Source organism: Falco biarmicus, chromosome 5, assembly GCF_023638135.1.
Source record: "Falco biarmicus isolate bFalBia1 chromosome 5, bFalBia1.pri, whole genome shotgun sequence".
Lineage (NCBI taxonomy): Eukaryota > Metazoa > Chordata > Aves > Falconiformes > Falconidae > Falco > Falco biarmicus.
In genome coordinates this window covers 83,188,557-83,205,703 of record NC_079292.1, presented here as the reverse complement: position 1 = coordinate 83,205,703, position 17,147 = coordinate 83,188,557, and the positions used below count along the sequence as shown (strand labels likewise).

At 36.6% G+C, this 17,147-nt stretch overlaps 1 protein-coding gene across 3 annotated transcripts in view; it reads left to right on the top strand.

Annotated features, from left to right (window-relative positions):
- C5H12orf4 (chromosome 5 C12orf4 homolog) overlaps window positions 1–17,147 on the top strand; it is a 22,492-nt gene extending 5,345 nt beyond the window's left edge. For 2 of the 3 annotated variants that reach the window (XM_056340111.1, XM_056340109.1), the window contains exons 6-14: window positions 45–166; window positions 2,383–2,489; window positions 3,211–3,408; window positions 6,823–6,951; window positions 8,063–8,131; window positions 9,696–9,898; window positions 14,630–14,687; window positions 15,890–15,957; window positions 16,897–17,147. In XM_056340111.1, the coding sequence (XP_056196086.1) occupies window positions 45–166; window positions 2,383–2,489; window positions 3,211–3,408; window positions 6,823–6,951; window positions 8,063–8,131; window positions 9,696–9,898; window positions 14,630–14,687; window positions 15,890–15,957; window positions 16,897–16,989 (1,047 nt within the window). In that variant the 3' untranslated portion in view covers window positions 16,990–17,147. The remainder of the gene's footprint in view (window positions 1–44; window positions 167–2,382; window positions 2,490–3,210; window positions 3,409–6,822; window positions 6,952–8,062; window positions 8,132–9,695; window positions 9,899–14,629; window positions 14,688–15,889; window positions 15,958–16,896) is intronic. The other variant, XM_056340110.1, reaches the window with a different exon arrangement.

Sequence of the window (17,147 nt, the reverse complement as noted above, 5' to 3'; positions counted from 1 at the left end):
AAAAGAAACCCCAAAACACTCAACTATCACTGATGTTTTCTTAGGATTTGGAGAACAAATGGACCAACGAATTAAAACAGTCAACTGCTATCCAGAAGCAAGAATATCAGGAGTGGGTGATAAAGCTTCATCAGGACCTAAAGAATCCCAACAACAGCTCAGTCAGGTATTTAATTAAACCAAGAGGCTTCTGTCTGTCATAGTTCAAAGGATTTGCTTTTATATAATCTTTATTTCAAATTAGCCATTTAAATAGGATAGTCACAGCACATAAACCATCATAATTAAATATTTTATTTTTAGCTGTTTTCTTGTAGGCATTTATTCATTGTTTAATGTTACAACCTTTCTTTACCAGAAAGTGTTGTAATGCACTGAACTACAAGTTGAGCTGAATACGGTTTCCTCCTATTTTGCCTTTATTTACCATACCTAGCTTTAACACTATTTCACAAGGCTATCTGGTGCTACCTAAGGATGTTCTGTAGAATAATTGTAGCTTGATAAATAGTAACAGTATCACACGTTTTGAATTAACAAGCCTCTTTTTTTTGTTTGTTTTTGTTTTTTTTCATGTATGCATCGCTGGACAGCTAAAAAATGGCAATGGCAATTTTTAGTGTGAACGCTTGTAAGAGTTGAATGAAAAGCTTTCTGATTGAGGAAACGGCAAGGAAATCAAAATTTGTAACTTGGGGAGATCCCTCACCATTAGTAACCATCTTTGCTACTAATAGGAAAACAGAAGTAAAACCTGATGCTTTCTCATGCCTCACATTAGTAGAAGAGCCTGTCTGAGTAGATTTAGGTGGATGCAGTAAAGAATTTCAAGGGAAACTACACCTTTGAACAAAGTGGATGCCAGTGATAAGAGGGAAAAGGCATGGATCATAATGCATGAAGTATTTCATCACTTAAGTATTTCCTTCTGGGTGAAGGAAGCTGAATGTGTGGAACATGAGGGAAGAGAGAGAGGAGGGGAAATATATTGGAAGATGATGCTGTATAGATTTCTCACTACTTTCCTCAGAATTTTGTTGTCTGGAAATTTGTTTTGTAAGTCTTTTGCAGTTCTTGGGTTTATCCCAGAATGTTCTAGGACTGCATAGCTCACAAGCAAACTGGCCTCTTTCTAACCTAGTGAGCAGGTAAAAGATTACTGCAGTAGTGACAGTCTGTTCAAGCTCTAAGCCAAATCCTAAAATATTTTTCTACATAATTTTCTTGTTAGCTTTGTCAGGTTTTTTTCCACGAATCTTTAAAGGTAGTGACGTTACAAAGGCTATTCATACTTACCACTGTGAACCTCTTCCAATGTGCTGGCCTTCTACTGTGATAAGACCAAGATGAAGTTGCTTGGAGCTGAAAGCTAGAAGAAATGGACTGCTAGAGGTCCAGAGTCAAGCTTCATAATTTTGGATGCTTATAACAGATGTGAAGTGATAGTATTTTAGTCATTGTACTCACATACAGTAGCAGAAAGCGTGATATCTCTGTGTCGAGTCCTGAAAACTGTAGGCCCCTAGTACGTTTGAAAATAATGCACAGGAAGCCTATAGTAGGGCAACTAGAAACTTGAGAGAGATAGAAAAATGTGTTCCATACACCTCTCCCTTTTATGTCTATATACACATACATCTATATACATCTTTATGCATCTAGTTGCTTAGGGATGTGTATATATATTTATTAATGGTGTATCTCAGTTCTGCCTCACCACTGGGCATTTGGAATTAGTGGAATTGCTTGCAAATTTATAAAACACTTGAAGATGAGGCACTTTGAAAACAGATAAATTTTTAATTAATGCAGAAACAAATAGGAGAGATGTTCATGTTCTTTTGTGTCACAGAAACAGTATTACTTATGTTACTTACTACCAGATAGATTAGTTTAGGAAAAAAAAATTAAAACTGATGTCTGAAATACTTCCTGCTTGTTTGAACACTGTGGCATGTTTCGTTTAGCTTTTCTTAACCTTCCGTTTTGTATAGAGAAAAAATAGATGTTTTATCTGGTCACTTCATGATTAAGGGTTTGGCTGTTATAAATGGGCTGAGAAGAGGTGGGTTTTTTTCCTTTTATTCTTATGTTCTTATTATCTTATAACTAGGTACTGTGATTTATTTTTATTTTTCAGTCTCAGGATGCTTTGCAAATGAGCTAGTTAATGTAAATCTAACAGTGGGGTCTATTCTTCCTACTGGTTTGCACCTGGAGTATTGCATGCCAGAAAACCCTCCCATGAATGGAGTTCATGCAAATAGGTTGTCTCTTGGTTTCCACAAAGCAGCTGAGAAAACATTAGACGGTTTTCACACAATATTGTTGGTCTTGAAAAGAATTAGGATGAACTTCTCAATACATTTCTCATTATTTTAGTGATGAAATTAAGGTTCAGCCCAGCCAACTGAGAGAATCTGTAGAAGGAAATGGAAGAATTTATGAAGAGCAAAGGCTGTTGGAAGAAAGTTTTACTATTCACTTGGGTAAGTAAACTGACACTAAAACCAAAGATGATAAAGGATGCTAATAAATAATGTATTTTAGCTATGTATTATTTACAGTATTTAACTGTCAATGTATATCGTGTATACAATTTGTAACTGTTTTGTATTTGCTCTTTATGTTTGTAAGAGAAGTACAGTGTGTGTAAACTGTATCAAACAGTATTAGCTACCTGAAATATACATAAAGGAAAACATTCTAGAGGCAAGTTTTTGTCCACTCTAGCAAGGTGACTAGTATAGAAAACACACTAACATCAGAAGGCGTAGCAATTAAAAATCATATTTTAACTTATGTTTGGTAAGAAAACATGGGTATTAAATTCATTTCCCATGATCAATTAACAGAAAAACAGGTTGGGTTTTTTTTGTTTATACGATAGAGGCTTCTTGTGCTGTCTGTTTTGACTACATTAGTATTTCATCTATAGCCTTATAATAGGGATCAAGGCTCATTTCAGGTACAGATAAGCCTTGCTTTGTGACAGCATGTGAAAATACTTCATTTTTACTCATACTTTGTAAATTACTGATATGTATGTAAAACTGAATATATGGCTAAGAACTTTCTTTGAGTACTGTTGATTATATTTCCCTTAGATATTTTCACAAAACAAGGGAGCACTTTGATCCTTGTGTTTTACTAACAATCCTGAGTTTCCTCTTTTACTGTATGTTTTAAAATCCTTTATATTCCATACAGGAGCTCAGTTGAAGACTATGCATAACTTGAGATTACTGAGAGCGGATATGTTGGATTTCTGTAAACATAAGCGCAGTCATCGAAGCGGAGTAAAACTTCACAGACTTCAAACTGCAATGTCTCTCTATTCAACTTCTCTCTGTGGCCTAGTTTTACTGGTAGACAACCGTATCAGTTCATATAGTGGCATCAAAAGAGGTGAGTCCTCTAACAGTGTGTATTGTGTCAGTGAAAACTAATGTTACTTTACTTGCTGCCTTCTCTCAAAAAAACATATTCCCTGTATAATTAAAATTTACTGAAGACCCTGATGTTTTGTTACCTTTTCACAATACCATGTCCAAATGCAGAAAGAGATGGATAAGGACGGGGGACAGAGTTGTGCTGTGGTATGCTGTTATCTCTCTCATCTCTTTCCTAGGTTTTGTGTTTGAGTAAAGAACGTGTTAGAGTGAACGCTTCAATGGTGATTTCCTTGCCGTAGACTGGCTTTTTATAGGGGCTTCTAACGCTTTAATGTCAGATGAGCATGCTGAAACCTATTTGCAAAGATGAAAATGAAATATGCTAAGACTTTAAATCGATAAGTAAATGTATAAAAATACCGTGTGCTTTAAGTATCTGCAGCACTATTAATTCAATTTAAAATGAACAATAGGAATATTACTTGCCTATTCCTGGAAAGCTTAATTAGTAGCCATTGTAAATGCATGTCTTTTAAGTAATGGGACACTATGATGAAGGTGGTTTGTATCAAGGTTAACCAATGAAATGTGTTCATTCCAGTTTTGGTTACTGAGGCTTTCTCTGGGCCACGTTATTGACTTTTCCACCTTCCTCTTGATGTTTAATACCAAAATATTTACATTTGAAATGTCTTTCTGACTGGAGCCACTATTACTTGTCACTGTTCTTGTGTACTGTAAAAAAAATACTTGGGTTGATGTTCTCTGAAAACAGTGCGGAGTGAGGCTTGTAGCAAGAAGGAAAGGGAAGTGTACCAGTAAAAACTGCAGTTGTATTTGTGCTGTTTATGGTTTCCAAGCTGCTTAATTCTGACAGTTTTGTTTCACACTTGTACTAATTTTAAGTTGCTTTTTCTCTGCTTAAATATTTAAATTCATAACAAATAGAAGATTTATTTTATGCTATGTCTTGATAAAGGTGATAAGACAGACATTGAAGTAATACCATTAAACACAAAACTGCATGTTCTAGACACCAGTTAGATCTTGCAGCCACAGTAGAGGGGAAAATAAGGAACTGTATCACAATCTAAAATATAATCCTCAATAAATTTTCATTTCTTTGAGTTCCAAAGGAACTTGACAGACTTCACTGTGGGCACGTTCCACAGCTCTCTGTACCACTGTTCTTTTTAAAAACGTTGCAGAAATGAATGTGTCCATGTCTCAGTTCCTCTCACGTAATTAGTTGGATGTATTACTTTAAACCATCAGTGAATGTCTGGTTGTACTGAGACCCTAAACTGCTATAGGTGGCAACTGACATTTGGGTACACTTCGTTAAATCCACTTTGTGGTGGCAGTGGTATCTTCTGACAGAAGAGCAGTAATAAACACCTTTGAGAGGAGACTTTGCTCTTAAATTGTAAGAGCTGTTTGTTGCAAGAGCACTAATCGGAACCAGTTCTCCTTCCTAAAAGGCTCTTTAAAAAGATAAATATGCTAGGGGGTTCAAAGGTTCATAAATTTGCTATACAGAAGACCTTTAAATAATAAATTGATGCTGCTGTTTAAGTAGGGTGTTGGTGGCTTGTGCAGTCCAAATTTCTGGGTTGCAAAAGTGCAGACACAATTTTCTGCTTCTGTTTTAAAGCTGGGGAAAAATGTAAACATCATAACCTTTATTTTGTGATGGGCTAGAAGCTCCCTCAAACCTCTGTGAGATTTTCAAAGATGGTTGGAATTAATTAACTTCATGTGAGTGTGCTACTTATCCAAGCATTTTACATTGTTTTGAGCAACACCAATCACTCAGCAAGCACTGAATGGAGGTATGAAGTCCTGCAATTTACTTGGTTAACCTTGTTTGTTTAGCTCTGGCCTGAGGAAGCCTAGGAATGTGCTTTGTTTAGTGTACTTTGTTAGTTTTGTTGTGTCTGGCAAACGTTTTGAGGTTGCATCTTTGGTAAATCTGTTACCCATTTGGTTCAATTTGTCTCAAAATTCAGGATGTTTGTCGGGTATTTGCAAGATTGAAAACCATGGCTACAATGTTTTCTGTATTTCTTGTAACGTGTAAAAAGCAACTATCAAAATATACCTTTGAAATTTAATTTGGACACATCTCTAGAAAACAGCCTTGAACAGAAGGTTGAATTTACATGTGAACTTTCAACATGCCAATTTAATTCAGACTATAATTTCTAAGCTAGATAAATAGTTTATATAATTTATGCATTGCCTAGCTCAAGTCTTTAATATTAGGACTTTGTGGGGCTACTGTGGCTCAGGTTTCGAGTAGGTGTAGCACACTCAAATGATAAACTAAAACTAATGTTAATTTTAATTTAAATATCAGAGATTTTTCAGTTGTTAGTTTCAATTAAAATGTCTTGTGACCTTGTTTTATCTCTATACACACGGAAGATACAATCTTCTGGAATATGAGCCTCTTCCTCCCTTGGTTTTGGACATCATAATTTAATAAAGCCTTTTGAAAATAGATTTTATGGTAAGAGACTGCATGTAAAAAGATAAAATACATTAAGATTTTTCTCTCTGCCCTGCCTGTTCCAGTTGCAGCCTGTTCACAGGAGTATATGGTGCTTTCCAGATAGGCAATCAGAATACATTAAGAACTGTAAGGAGGATTAGAACAGGTACCTCAAAGCAGGAAGTAAGTAGCAATTGTTTAGTATAGTCCAGCTCATTGCTAATAGCTTGTTTTGGCTCCCATTGACTTGCTTGGAGAAACGGCTGGACATTAGGATAAGAAGCTTAGAACACCAATCTCAGAGGCAGTATGTTATGATCCTGATTATCAGTATAATATTTCCAAGTCTGACGTAATACTTATCAGCAAAAGGAACTTGCAGCTCTCTTCAGCTGATGACACTTTTCTTTAACTTTCAGATCTGTGTCTTGGGAACTAAAAGGAAACAACTGTAATTCCAGCTTTTGAGATACGCTATTTATGATTTTCGTTAATAGCTCTCATTTTTCAAAACAAACTGGAATGCTGTTGTTGCTGTTGGAAGTGTCTGTTATGTATATCTTAATAAAATATCACAGATTGAAGAACTGTTAGTAATAAGGCAGCATTTGTAAAGCACAATTGCATTTTAATGTTCATATATTATTGCTCTTATTTTGGTGGGAATTTTTTGGTCTGGGTGGTTTTGTTTGAAAAGCAGCAACACTCAAGGTTTGGGTTTTTTCTTCCCCAAGCAATTAATTTATTTCAAAAACTGTTTTGGCTCTGCTGTAATTATTTTAGAATTTAAAGAGGAGTATAGCAGGGCTTTATCTGGTTTGGGGGGGTGGGGGTGCCTTTGTAACTGGCTTTGCTTGAACAGTAGAGCAGAATTATGTCATGTTCCTAACCACAGCCTTTCAACATGGATTTTAATCTTATATTTTTTCCTAGATTTTGCAACTGTTTGCCAAGAATGCACAGACTTCCATTTTCCTGGAATTCAAGAACAGCTTGAAATTGTCCAGAAGGTTGTACTTAAGGCCAGAGCACAGCGTAGCAGTAAGTCAAAAAGACATTGTGGTTAGTGACAACCAAAATTACTTTCCTTGAAATAGAATAGTGGTCAGCTGAATGTTTATGGTTATGGGCAAGTTGATTTCACTCTTCTTCAGTTACCTGACCTATAAAATGGAAGGATCAAGATTATTGATATACTGAGAAATCTGCATGAAATTCTCTCCTCATGGACAGCATGTTCACATGATGTTTTTGCTGCTATAACAGGTGTAACTTTACAAAAAAAAAAAAAATTAAATTCTGAGTCCTTAGGTTCTGATCACACTGTCACAGCATGGGAAGTGTATAGGGCTATTGTGCTTTCCTCTGCAGTTTAAACTGCCTGTAGCAACATAGACTTTATCTGACTTTACATTTAAATAGAAATAAAAGAGTAAAGCTTTAAAAATTGCAGGAAAGGAGTTATGACTCTTTCCCTTCCTTTAAAAGTGAACACTAAAGACTGAATAATAAATTGACTAAATGTGATGCTTTTTAGTGCTAACCAAATCCTTCTGAATGGTTTACTTTGCATTTATATTTACCAATGGCTGTGAAATTTTCTGACCACATGGTGTTAAGGTTGTACTTGTACATCATGAAACTTTGTTTTCCTTGCAGAGAACTACTTATGTGATTTAAATACCTCAGTAACATGAATAGATTCATAAGAGTACATAGAAAAACAAGTTTTCTTAGGAACCTGCATATTGCTGTAGTCTTGAGGAAGTAACTGAAAGCTGGTTTTATACTGTTGACATGTAAATCTCTAAAATTTTTCTTGTAATACTAGGAACAAATGTGTTTAAAATAGTTGCGTTATTTAAAAAGCAATGGGAAGGTTCTACATTGTTGTGGGGGCAATTTGGAAAGTTTAGTATTACATCTGAGAATGTTGTGTTTTATCCAAATGAAGAGGTATCGTAGGATGATTTAAGAAAGTTACTGCTTTGAGATAGAATTTGGTTCAGTGTCTATTAAAGACAGCAAAAACAATTCCTGTGCATCCCTCTGCTTTTTGGGGACTTCATGGTAAAAATTCAAGCCAGATAGCATCTCAGAATATCGAAGTTCCATGCCAAAGCACAATTAACAGACAGTGTATTTAATATATGTGCTGTGTATTTATATACAGAAAACAAAAGTAGTGGAAATGAAGAGAAACTGAAGAATATTGAACGAAACCAGTCAAATATTTTGCCAGGTGAGTTCTGTTGCATTTTCCCCCTCTTCTTAAAGCAAGTTGTGTTTTATAGATGCACATTTTTAGCTCTGAAGTCAGAATATAAATCATAAACTAAACCTGAGTTGACCTCAATCAGAGGAGAAGGATGTTCTTGTGGCTAAGGCAGGGAACTGGGTGTCAGGACATCTGGTTTCTATTCCCAGCTTTGCCACCGCATCATGTGGCTTGGGGCAAATCACTTCTCTATGCCTAAAATTTCTTTTCAGAATTTGAAGATGAAAAAAAAATCTCTGAGCATCTTGGGGAAAAGGTGAAACTGAAATACTAGCAACTAATATTGTTTTTGAAAATAATTATATATATATCACTGTTGTGATACAATGAAGCGTTTTAGAAGTTTTTTTTTTTAACTTTGAGAATGTACAAATCTGTCCCCCTCAAAGAGGAATTATCTTCTGTATGTATTGTGATTTTCAGTAAGGAAAGTTTCTGTGGAATTTGAAGACTAATACACAGTTGTAGGGGGGAGGAGTTAAATCCATACAACCCATGGCCGAATAAGAGGGCTTCTTAAAATTGCCTTCATGACTGTCTTAGATCTTGTTAGTATAAGTGGATTATAAATCGGCTTAGGTCCTTAACAGATAAATCCAGGTCAATCTTGCTGCAGTGGTTTGTGTATTGCTACTGTTAGATGATCATTGCTGGGCATTACTATTTCCTTAGCAGTCATCAGAAAAGCATATATATCTATTCTTCAGCTGTCCTTGTGCAAAGGTAGTATCTTAACTTAAACGACCAGTGAGAATGGGTTTGAAGAAAGGTGTTTGTCTGTTCACTGAAACAGTAGGGATATTGCATACTGGCTTTTCTGTTGACTCTAGTATAGAATTTTGATCTCCAGTGGAAAGGTGAGATGGAGACACCTGCATTTTGCTGCCCCTTACTCTTTCTCTACCTTTAATAAATGAATATAAAGTCTAAAAATGCCCTCACCAAGATGTCTTGGGTAACTTTTTTGAAAACAGCTCTGTAACTAATCTTGCCATTGTTAATAATTAGAATTTAAAATAATTTATTGATACGTTAGTCTTCCAGTACGTATCTCAGTTGTTATGTAACCCACTATCTTTTTTCCACAGACTTTTTGCATCCTTTATTTTAACCCATCCATTTTTGCTATTTCCGCCTCCCACATCTGTCTGCAATTCAGTGCTTACATTATATATTTTGAGTATTACACCTCCTCTCTGTTTGTTTTTGTTTCATGCTATATATAGATCATATCCGCCTGTACTGGCACTGTTATGTCTTATTACACCAGGTGTCCCTGATGCCAGTGAAACCCATCAAAGCAGGGAAGCGAGTGTAAGATGAATGTAAAACAATGATATTCCAAGAGATTTTAGATCAGTTGGTTTCTAACTTTTTTTATCTCCTTATGTATGTGTTCTGATCTCTGTTGTATATTTGTATTTGCCTTTGTCTTAACTGACCCTATCCTTACATAACCTAACAAATTGTATTTCAGTACAGGTCACTACCATGATAACTTGCCTTCTTGGTTTATGTTGCTGTGTAGGAGAATTCTACATCACGCGCCATTCAAATCTCTCTGAAATTCATGTTGCTTTTCACCTCTGTGTGGATGATAACGTAAGATCTGGTAACGTAACTGCTCGGGATCCTGCAATCATGGGACTGAGAAACATTCTCAAAGTTTGCTGCACACACGACATTACTACCATTAGTATTCCTCTGCTACTGGTGCATGATATGTCAGAAGTAAGTAAATGTAAAGATTTGGTTTGTTTTTATCTTCTAGGATGCAACAAAAGAGATTTTCTCAAAGGGTGTTTCATGCTGGTTTAGGCCAAATAGGACAGTTTATCCCAGTCACATACTCCTGCCACATCATTGTGCTGGCCCTCATATCTATATGGTGACCCAAATTAAGGAACTAAACCAGTTAAAAACATTTCAGCCAGCTGAATCACTTCAGTTTTTTTTATTCCTGCCCCTCATTTTGGACACTTCCTTGATCCAGCTCAATTGTACCAGTATTAATGAAAGATGGGACCGCATGCCTGGAAGTCTCTGGCAGCAGCTCTTTCTTAGAAACTAAGACTTCAGAGTCACTGATGTGATAGTGATACTAGAACCCCAACTAATTGTTGCTAGCTAGAAAACCTTAACAGTAAGTTTTATGAGCAGCAGAACTAGCAAAGCTTGGCTGGGAGTTCTGTATCCCCGAACACTACTCTTTACCTTCTCAGCCCTACGCAGCAGCACCCAAATTCCACCTTTTGCTGTGAACTGTCTCCTTCATTGCCTAATCAACTGCATCCTTAATTCCTATCCCTGTTTCCTCCCTAAGCCCCCCAAATACCGACTAGGCAAGAAGCAGCATATTGCTGAGGCTCTTTGTAGATACAAGTGTGCTTTACTTATTGTGCTGAGCTTTTGTATTCTCTTTTTCGGTGGGACACTAATGTAGCGCTTGCCTCTTACTCAACTAACTTTTCACAGTGCACACTAATGTAATACCACTGAAAACCTCTTTCCTCTATCACATCTGGCTCACAAGATACTAGCAGAGAAGAAAGGGGATGGGAAGGAAGGGAGAGAAGCAGTGGACAGGTAGTACAGCCATATGCCTCACCTCCTTAGGAGGTGAAAAGTCTATAAACTTAAAAAAAAAAGGGGGGGGGGGGGGGATAAAAATAAGATAATGATATTACCAATACCTTTGCATGGATAACTGTAGTCTGTTGTGAGGAGATTTTTAAATAACCCTTTGATTTTTCACTTGTAAATTTCAGTGCTGCCTTTCCTCCTTTGAAAATGCCTGACTTAGAGCAAGATAAAAGCTCGCCAGTGGATTACCTCTAACAGTGACTTTTTAATAACAGAATTTGATTGGAACGCAGTTCCAGATCTTTTACAAGATCGGAGTCTATTATTGTGAAAGTGCAAGCAATGCAAAACTTAAGTGTCCACTAATTAAGCTCCTAAAGGATATAGTTCCATACATAAAAGTAGACTTTTAGGAACAGATGATGTTAGTTCTGAAATTTTTCATTTCTGGTATCAAGACCTTTTTTGGGGCACAAATGCAAGTAACCAGCTTGCAGGACAGCAGCCTGGATTACTCGTGGGACCCAGTGACTCAGTTACTGTTTCATAAATTTATTGACCTTTTTTTTTCTTAAGTTGCCATTTGACTATATTCTTTTTCTCTTTTTTTTTTTCTCTTTTCTTTATACCTTGCTAGTTTTAGCTTTCATTTGCTTATCTGTAATTTAAAATACAAATAAAACACAAGACCAGGTGTTCACATGCTTTTGAGTGTGTTGTTGCTTGGATGTGTGAAGCTGAAGAATTACCTTCTTGTCTAGCACTGGATTCTTAAAAGGTCCTAGTAAAACAGTTTACCTTTTATATTAAATTTCACGTCTCTGTAGAGTAAGCAGAAAGTGACCTGTACGATAAGTGTATGTTTGGCCAAAACTCTGTTGTGTGAATTGCATTAGCAGCATTGTGTATTACAGTGCTTTGCAGCTGGCTGACCTCATTTCAAACACAAAAATATGTAATGTTGTTGACGGAAAAGTGAATAACAGATTTCTGAAAGTTAACTTGAACTTGGTGCCTTCTGCAGACCCAGTTTTGAATACACATTTACCACCTACATAAAAACAGTTTTGTAAAGTGGTTAACCAGGAGCACAGCTGCAGAGATGTTTGCATGCTTCAATGTGACGGGTATTCATCGTGAGTTTTCTCTGTGCTTTTCCCAAAGTTTTTCTCCTTCCTATAGATGGAAGCGTGGTGTTTATAACCTCACAGAAGTAACGAGTGTATTATCTCAATGAAGCTATTACATTTCATTCCTTAGTTTTCTTTAGTCTGTTTTCTTTAGTTTTTCTTACGATGAGAACAACAAAAATAGATTACATTTCTCTGTTTTCATTGTTAAGTTAAACGAAGGAAAGAAACTGGGTTTGTCCAAATTCAGGACAACTGAGGCATTACTGTCTGATCACTGTTCTGGATCTAATATAAACTGGGGAACAGAATGGCTCCAGTAGCATGGCATAACTGAAAATGTTAGAGCTGGCACAATTTTTTGGTAGTTTGAGCACAGGAGCCGTTGCTGCCGTCTGCTCAGCTACACTGAGAAAAATGTTACTTTTCAGGGATCTCAGTCAGCTGTATCTATTACCATAAGTTAAGAGAAAAATGTTTGGGAAAAAAGTAGAAATTAAGGGAGTATAAGCCATGTAACAAATATTTATGAACACTATTTATGTATATAGGGAGGTTATTGGTGGGTGTGTTAACCTCAAATATTTCTTGTCTGAATTTCCCACCTTTTAAATATATAGCTGCTCATACAGTGTTTAGGGTTTGCATAGATATGCTTTGAGTAAACATCTTGCTAATTCTTAATTTATTAAAATTAACATTGAAATTTGGTTTGAAATCTTTGTCTTATGAGACATTTATGGATTTTGTTTACATTACTTGGTTATGACATGGTTATGCAAAGGCATAAGTCTTTAGCTTTATAAAAGCAGCAGTCCCATGTAGTGAGTCTGTCACAAATCTGTTTGAATGAAGAGGTTTGCAACACATTTTTCTGATCAGTGATGCTGACCCCCTCTTTTTTTTTTTTTTTATTAAATAAGCAGAAGAAATCTTAATTTGACAACAAGTACTTGCATCCTAAAAAGTAGCTGGGATGTGGTCTGTGCTGGTGAATAAAACCAGAAGTCCAAGGTGTATCTTTACTTGAATACTATTAAACAAAACCCATTATAGGAGATGGGGTGTTTGTTTGTTTTTATCCTGTCTCCTGCACTGTAATTTCAATTGGTACTTAACAAATACTTCATCGTTTCCACAACTGTTTCTTAGTTTGCATGTAGAGAAAAATCCAAATAACATGGCAAAATCATGAGAACTTACATTTTCAAACATGGATTAGAATTGAAACATTACTGTGTCATTTTCAGTTCTTGTGGCTTGCATGGAGTGACATTCTGGATCCAACCTGTTATTTCCCTGTGTGCCCGCAAGATTTAACATCTATGTTCCTCTGAAATAGCCCAAGGAATGGTGTCATATCCTGCTGGTTTAATCCTTTTAAGGCTTAGTTCCCTTTATTGATTACGTAAGGTACTCCTGAGTTGCCTTCAGAGCAACAGGACCTTTTTAGATGTTTGGTTTTTGCCTAAGCCAAAACAGTGATCAAAGCTACCAATATATGCCTACGTTACTTGTGACAGAAAGCACACATAAGTAGATAAATTCTTCCAGAAAGCTTAGAAATGAAAAAAAAAAATATGTCCAGCATTGTTCAGATTAATGTATTGTATACCCTAAAAGCAGTGTCTATTGATGGTAGTGATTTACATAATGAAAGACAGTTTTCTGAAAAGATATTTTTAACTTACGCTGTTTTCTGTTTTTAAGTTGTTACACATTTTCGGGATGGCAGGAGATACTCCCACCTAAGTAGGAACTTTTGGCTTTCAGTAGTTGTTTAATGCAGCCATGTTCAATGCACTGTTGCAGTGTTATCAATTAGCATGCTTAGATAACCTTGTTTCTCAAATAACTATTTTGAGTCCTGAAATTAAGCTCTTTGATACTGACAGATTGTACGGTGTTTGGTGCTGCAAAAAAAAGGCTGGCTTTACTGAATAGAAAATTATCTAAAGCTTAAATTTGAGAAGGTACATAGAATGGATAAATTTGTTTCCACATCTATATTCCTGCATTCAGACCAGAAGGTGCTGATTTTCATGTTGGAGAGTACATCAGAACAAATAGGTACTATTTAAACTGAGAGAGAGTAGACTTAGATTAGATAATCGGAAGAAATTCTTTTCTGTGGGGATGGTGAGGCACTGGCACATGTTGCCCCGAGAAGCTGTGGGTGCCCCATCCCTGGAAGTGTTCAAGGCCAGGTTGGGTGAAGCTTTGAGAAACCTGGTCTAGTGGAAGGTGTCCCTGCCCCACGGGCAGGCAGTGAGTATGTCAATAAAACTTAGAATCACCAAGAACAGTTAGGCTCCTGGCCGCACTTCCCAGCAGTAACCGATGATTCCTCTTTGGCTAGCTGAAGCGTGAATCTGACAGTTATCTGTTGGACATTATACATTTTTCTGTAGCTCCGTAGGGGAATTTAATAACCCTGTTTCCAATGACAGTTGTAAGATTGTCAACAGTATTTTTATTCAATATCGCAGCTTAAAAATTTGTAGATTGTTCTGACAGTGGGCTGTCCTACCAATAAGCAGTGGCATGCTTTTAGGGTCACCTATAGGGTATATACTACCTGCCTAGAGTAGTCTGGAAAACTGAATCCCTTTTTATGGCCTGTAATGTTGCTTGAATACCTGCTTGGAAAATGGGGTTCTGTGGCAGAAATGTATTATTTTTAGTAACTTCCCTATTGCTGCTCTTGGTTAGATCATTGGGCATTGAGTCTTCATTTATTAATTTTTAGGAAATGACCATCCCGTGGTGCCTGAAGAGGGCGGAACTTGTGTTCAAGTGTGTCAAAGGTATGTTAGTGGGTGCTTCAGCTAGGGGGGCGGTTTGTGTTACATGTGGTGACATCCAGCCTTGGCTTAGGTTGTGTATTTTCTTAAAAAGGTGTTTTTCAATAAGGTGTTGTTTGTTTAAAACATACACTTACATTTTCTCTTTAAAATTGCTAACTATCATTAGTTAACTGTTAACCAGGAAATAGGCTCAGACACTTCGAAACATTTTTAGTCTCTATTCTAAAAGATCTTTACAATGTAGACAGTAGAAGGAAAAGCCCTTACTGCTGCCTTGAGCAGTCTCTGAAGGAAGGCAAGAGCTGGTGGTTCTCTGCAGTATAATTTCCAGTGTCGTCTTTTTAGTTTTATTTTTTCAGACAAAGAGACTCCCTGCATTTTTCCAAGACTACTTTATACACTAATTAATCTCTTTGCTGGAAAGTCCTCATGACTCATCTTGGTTTTCTGTCTTTCCAAGTGGTGTTATTACTTACCGCATTCTTCTGTGCTGCACTCAAATACTTGAACCAGTCATTTAGAGTTTTTAAAATGTCAGTAATGTTAAGTTTTCCTACCACCCACTTGAGGAACCTCTTTCTATTGTGACCTTTATTAATTCACGATGGAATATCATCCATGTAGCCACTTTCATTAAACAAATATTTTTCTGAGTATCTTTATTTGCTGCATGTTCCGTGGACACGCATTTAGTTCATTTGTAAGGATATGCTAGCATAAAAATGCCATATCATAACTTGAGCAACAAACGAGCGCTGAGCTTTTGCCACATAAGTAGGTCCAGGTAGTTTCTGTTGCTGCCAGATTGTCAGCATACTTTTGGCAACAGACTTGTGACCACATCCACATTAATGAGTACATCAGAGCTAAAGGAAAGAGCTGTTTCTCAATGAAAGCAGGCCATTGAAAGAACTCATAACACGTATATTTAGAGAAACCTCTCACTTTTGCTGGCTAGCACTGGTTATTCTGCTCTTCAAGGGTATATTGATTTTCTCTGTAACACCTCATTAGATTTTCCAGTTGAAGCAGATTTCAGCCAGGACATTGGCCAAATCTGATTTAAATGTGATTAACGATATCCCTAGTTACAGCAGTTAAAATCCTAATTGTACGTGAAAGCTCCCTCACTGCTTGCTAACAGTGTCATTGACAGGGAAGATTGCATAGGTAATGCATACAGTATGAATGCTGGTTTTTAGGTTTCATGATGGAGATGGCCTCGTGGGATGGAGGAATTTCTCGGACTGTACAATTCTTGGTACCACAGGTAGGTTAAACCTTGTTCCAGCAGACATTTAACTTGAAGTTAAATGTCAGCAGATCTAGTTTTTGTTTCTTTGCTATGCCCTGCTCTTTTTGTGTAAGCTTAAATTACTGTAGTTTTGGTTCCTTGCCTATAAAACAGGAATGAGGGGTTTATATTTTTTGATGTCCTGTAGTATCTTCTGAGGATGCTAACGTTTCAAACTGGGAGGTTCACCTTTACAAATGGTGAATGCATCACCTTTGAAAAAGATAATTTTTTGCTATTATTTACTCTGAAGAGGTGGGCTAACCTTGCATTACATAAGTTTAGGCATTTAGTAATCATATTGTCCAGCAACTTGGAAGGTTGCAATGCGCTGAGTTCAGTCATGCTTCCACAAAGTCATTAATGACTCCAGAAATTTGAAGTTAATTGTAATTAAGATTCCAAAATGATTTAATTTGGAGTTCTAGCTAATCTTCAGAAACAGGCAGTTTGCCAAAGGTGGCCAGCACTAAGTTTTCTTTGTTTTAAAAAACAGTACTGGAAATAATATAAAAATCAGAGTTATATTAGGAGAGAAATCACTACTTTATCAAGAAATACATGTTAACTGCTGGGCAAGGAGGAAGCCAAGAATAAGTGCTGAAGTTGAATCTAATCCTGGAATTCAGAGAGTAGGAGTCCTATAGATAAGAAACAGCACTGTCCTGCGTATGCTAGGCAGAAATAATCAATTACTGGAAACGGAGACATCACATAGGACACAAACAGTATTTTTAGGTCAGTCTCTTGATTGAATTATAACACATAGTTTGAAAACAATCCTTGTGAACTTCTGAGAAAACAGCAGTTCTCTTAACTGTCAAGAGCTGAGAGACACTTAATTCTTCCCAACTACAGCAAAAAGCCAAAGCTTACTGGTGTATTTTTTCTAATTCTTTCTTTTTTTTTTCCCAGACAATTTCTGAGGAAATGTTTTACCAGCTCAGTAATATGCTTCCACAAATCTTCAGAGTATCCTCTACATTGACTCTTACCTCTAAGCACTGAATTATGTGCAGCAGTGAGACGTATCCTGTTGACAAAGCATGCGATTACAGAGATTCTGGACTGGAATGTCTCTCTTCTGAGGGATGATGACCCTGAAGTGCTATTTGTTGCAGTTTCAAGAATCATGTCACCCTAATAAAAGATAAATGCTGTCTGTA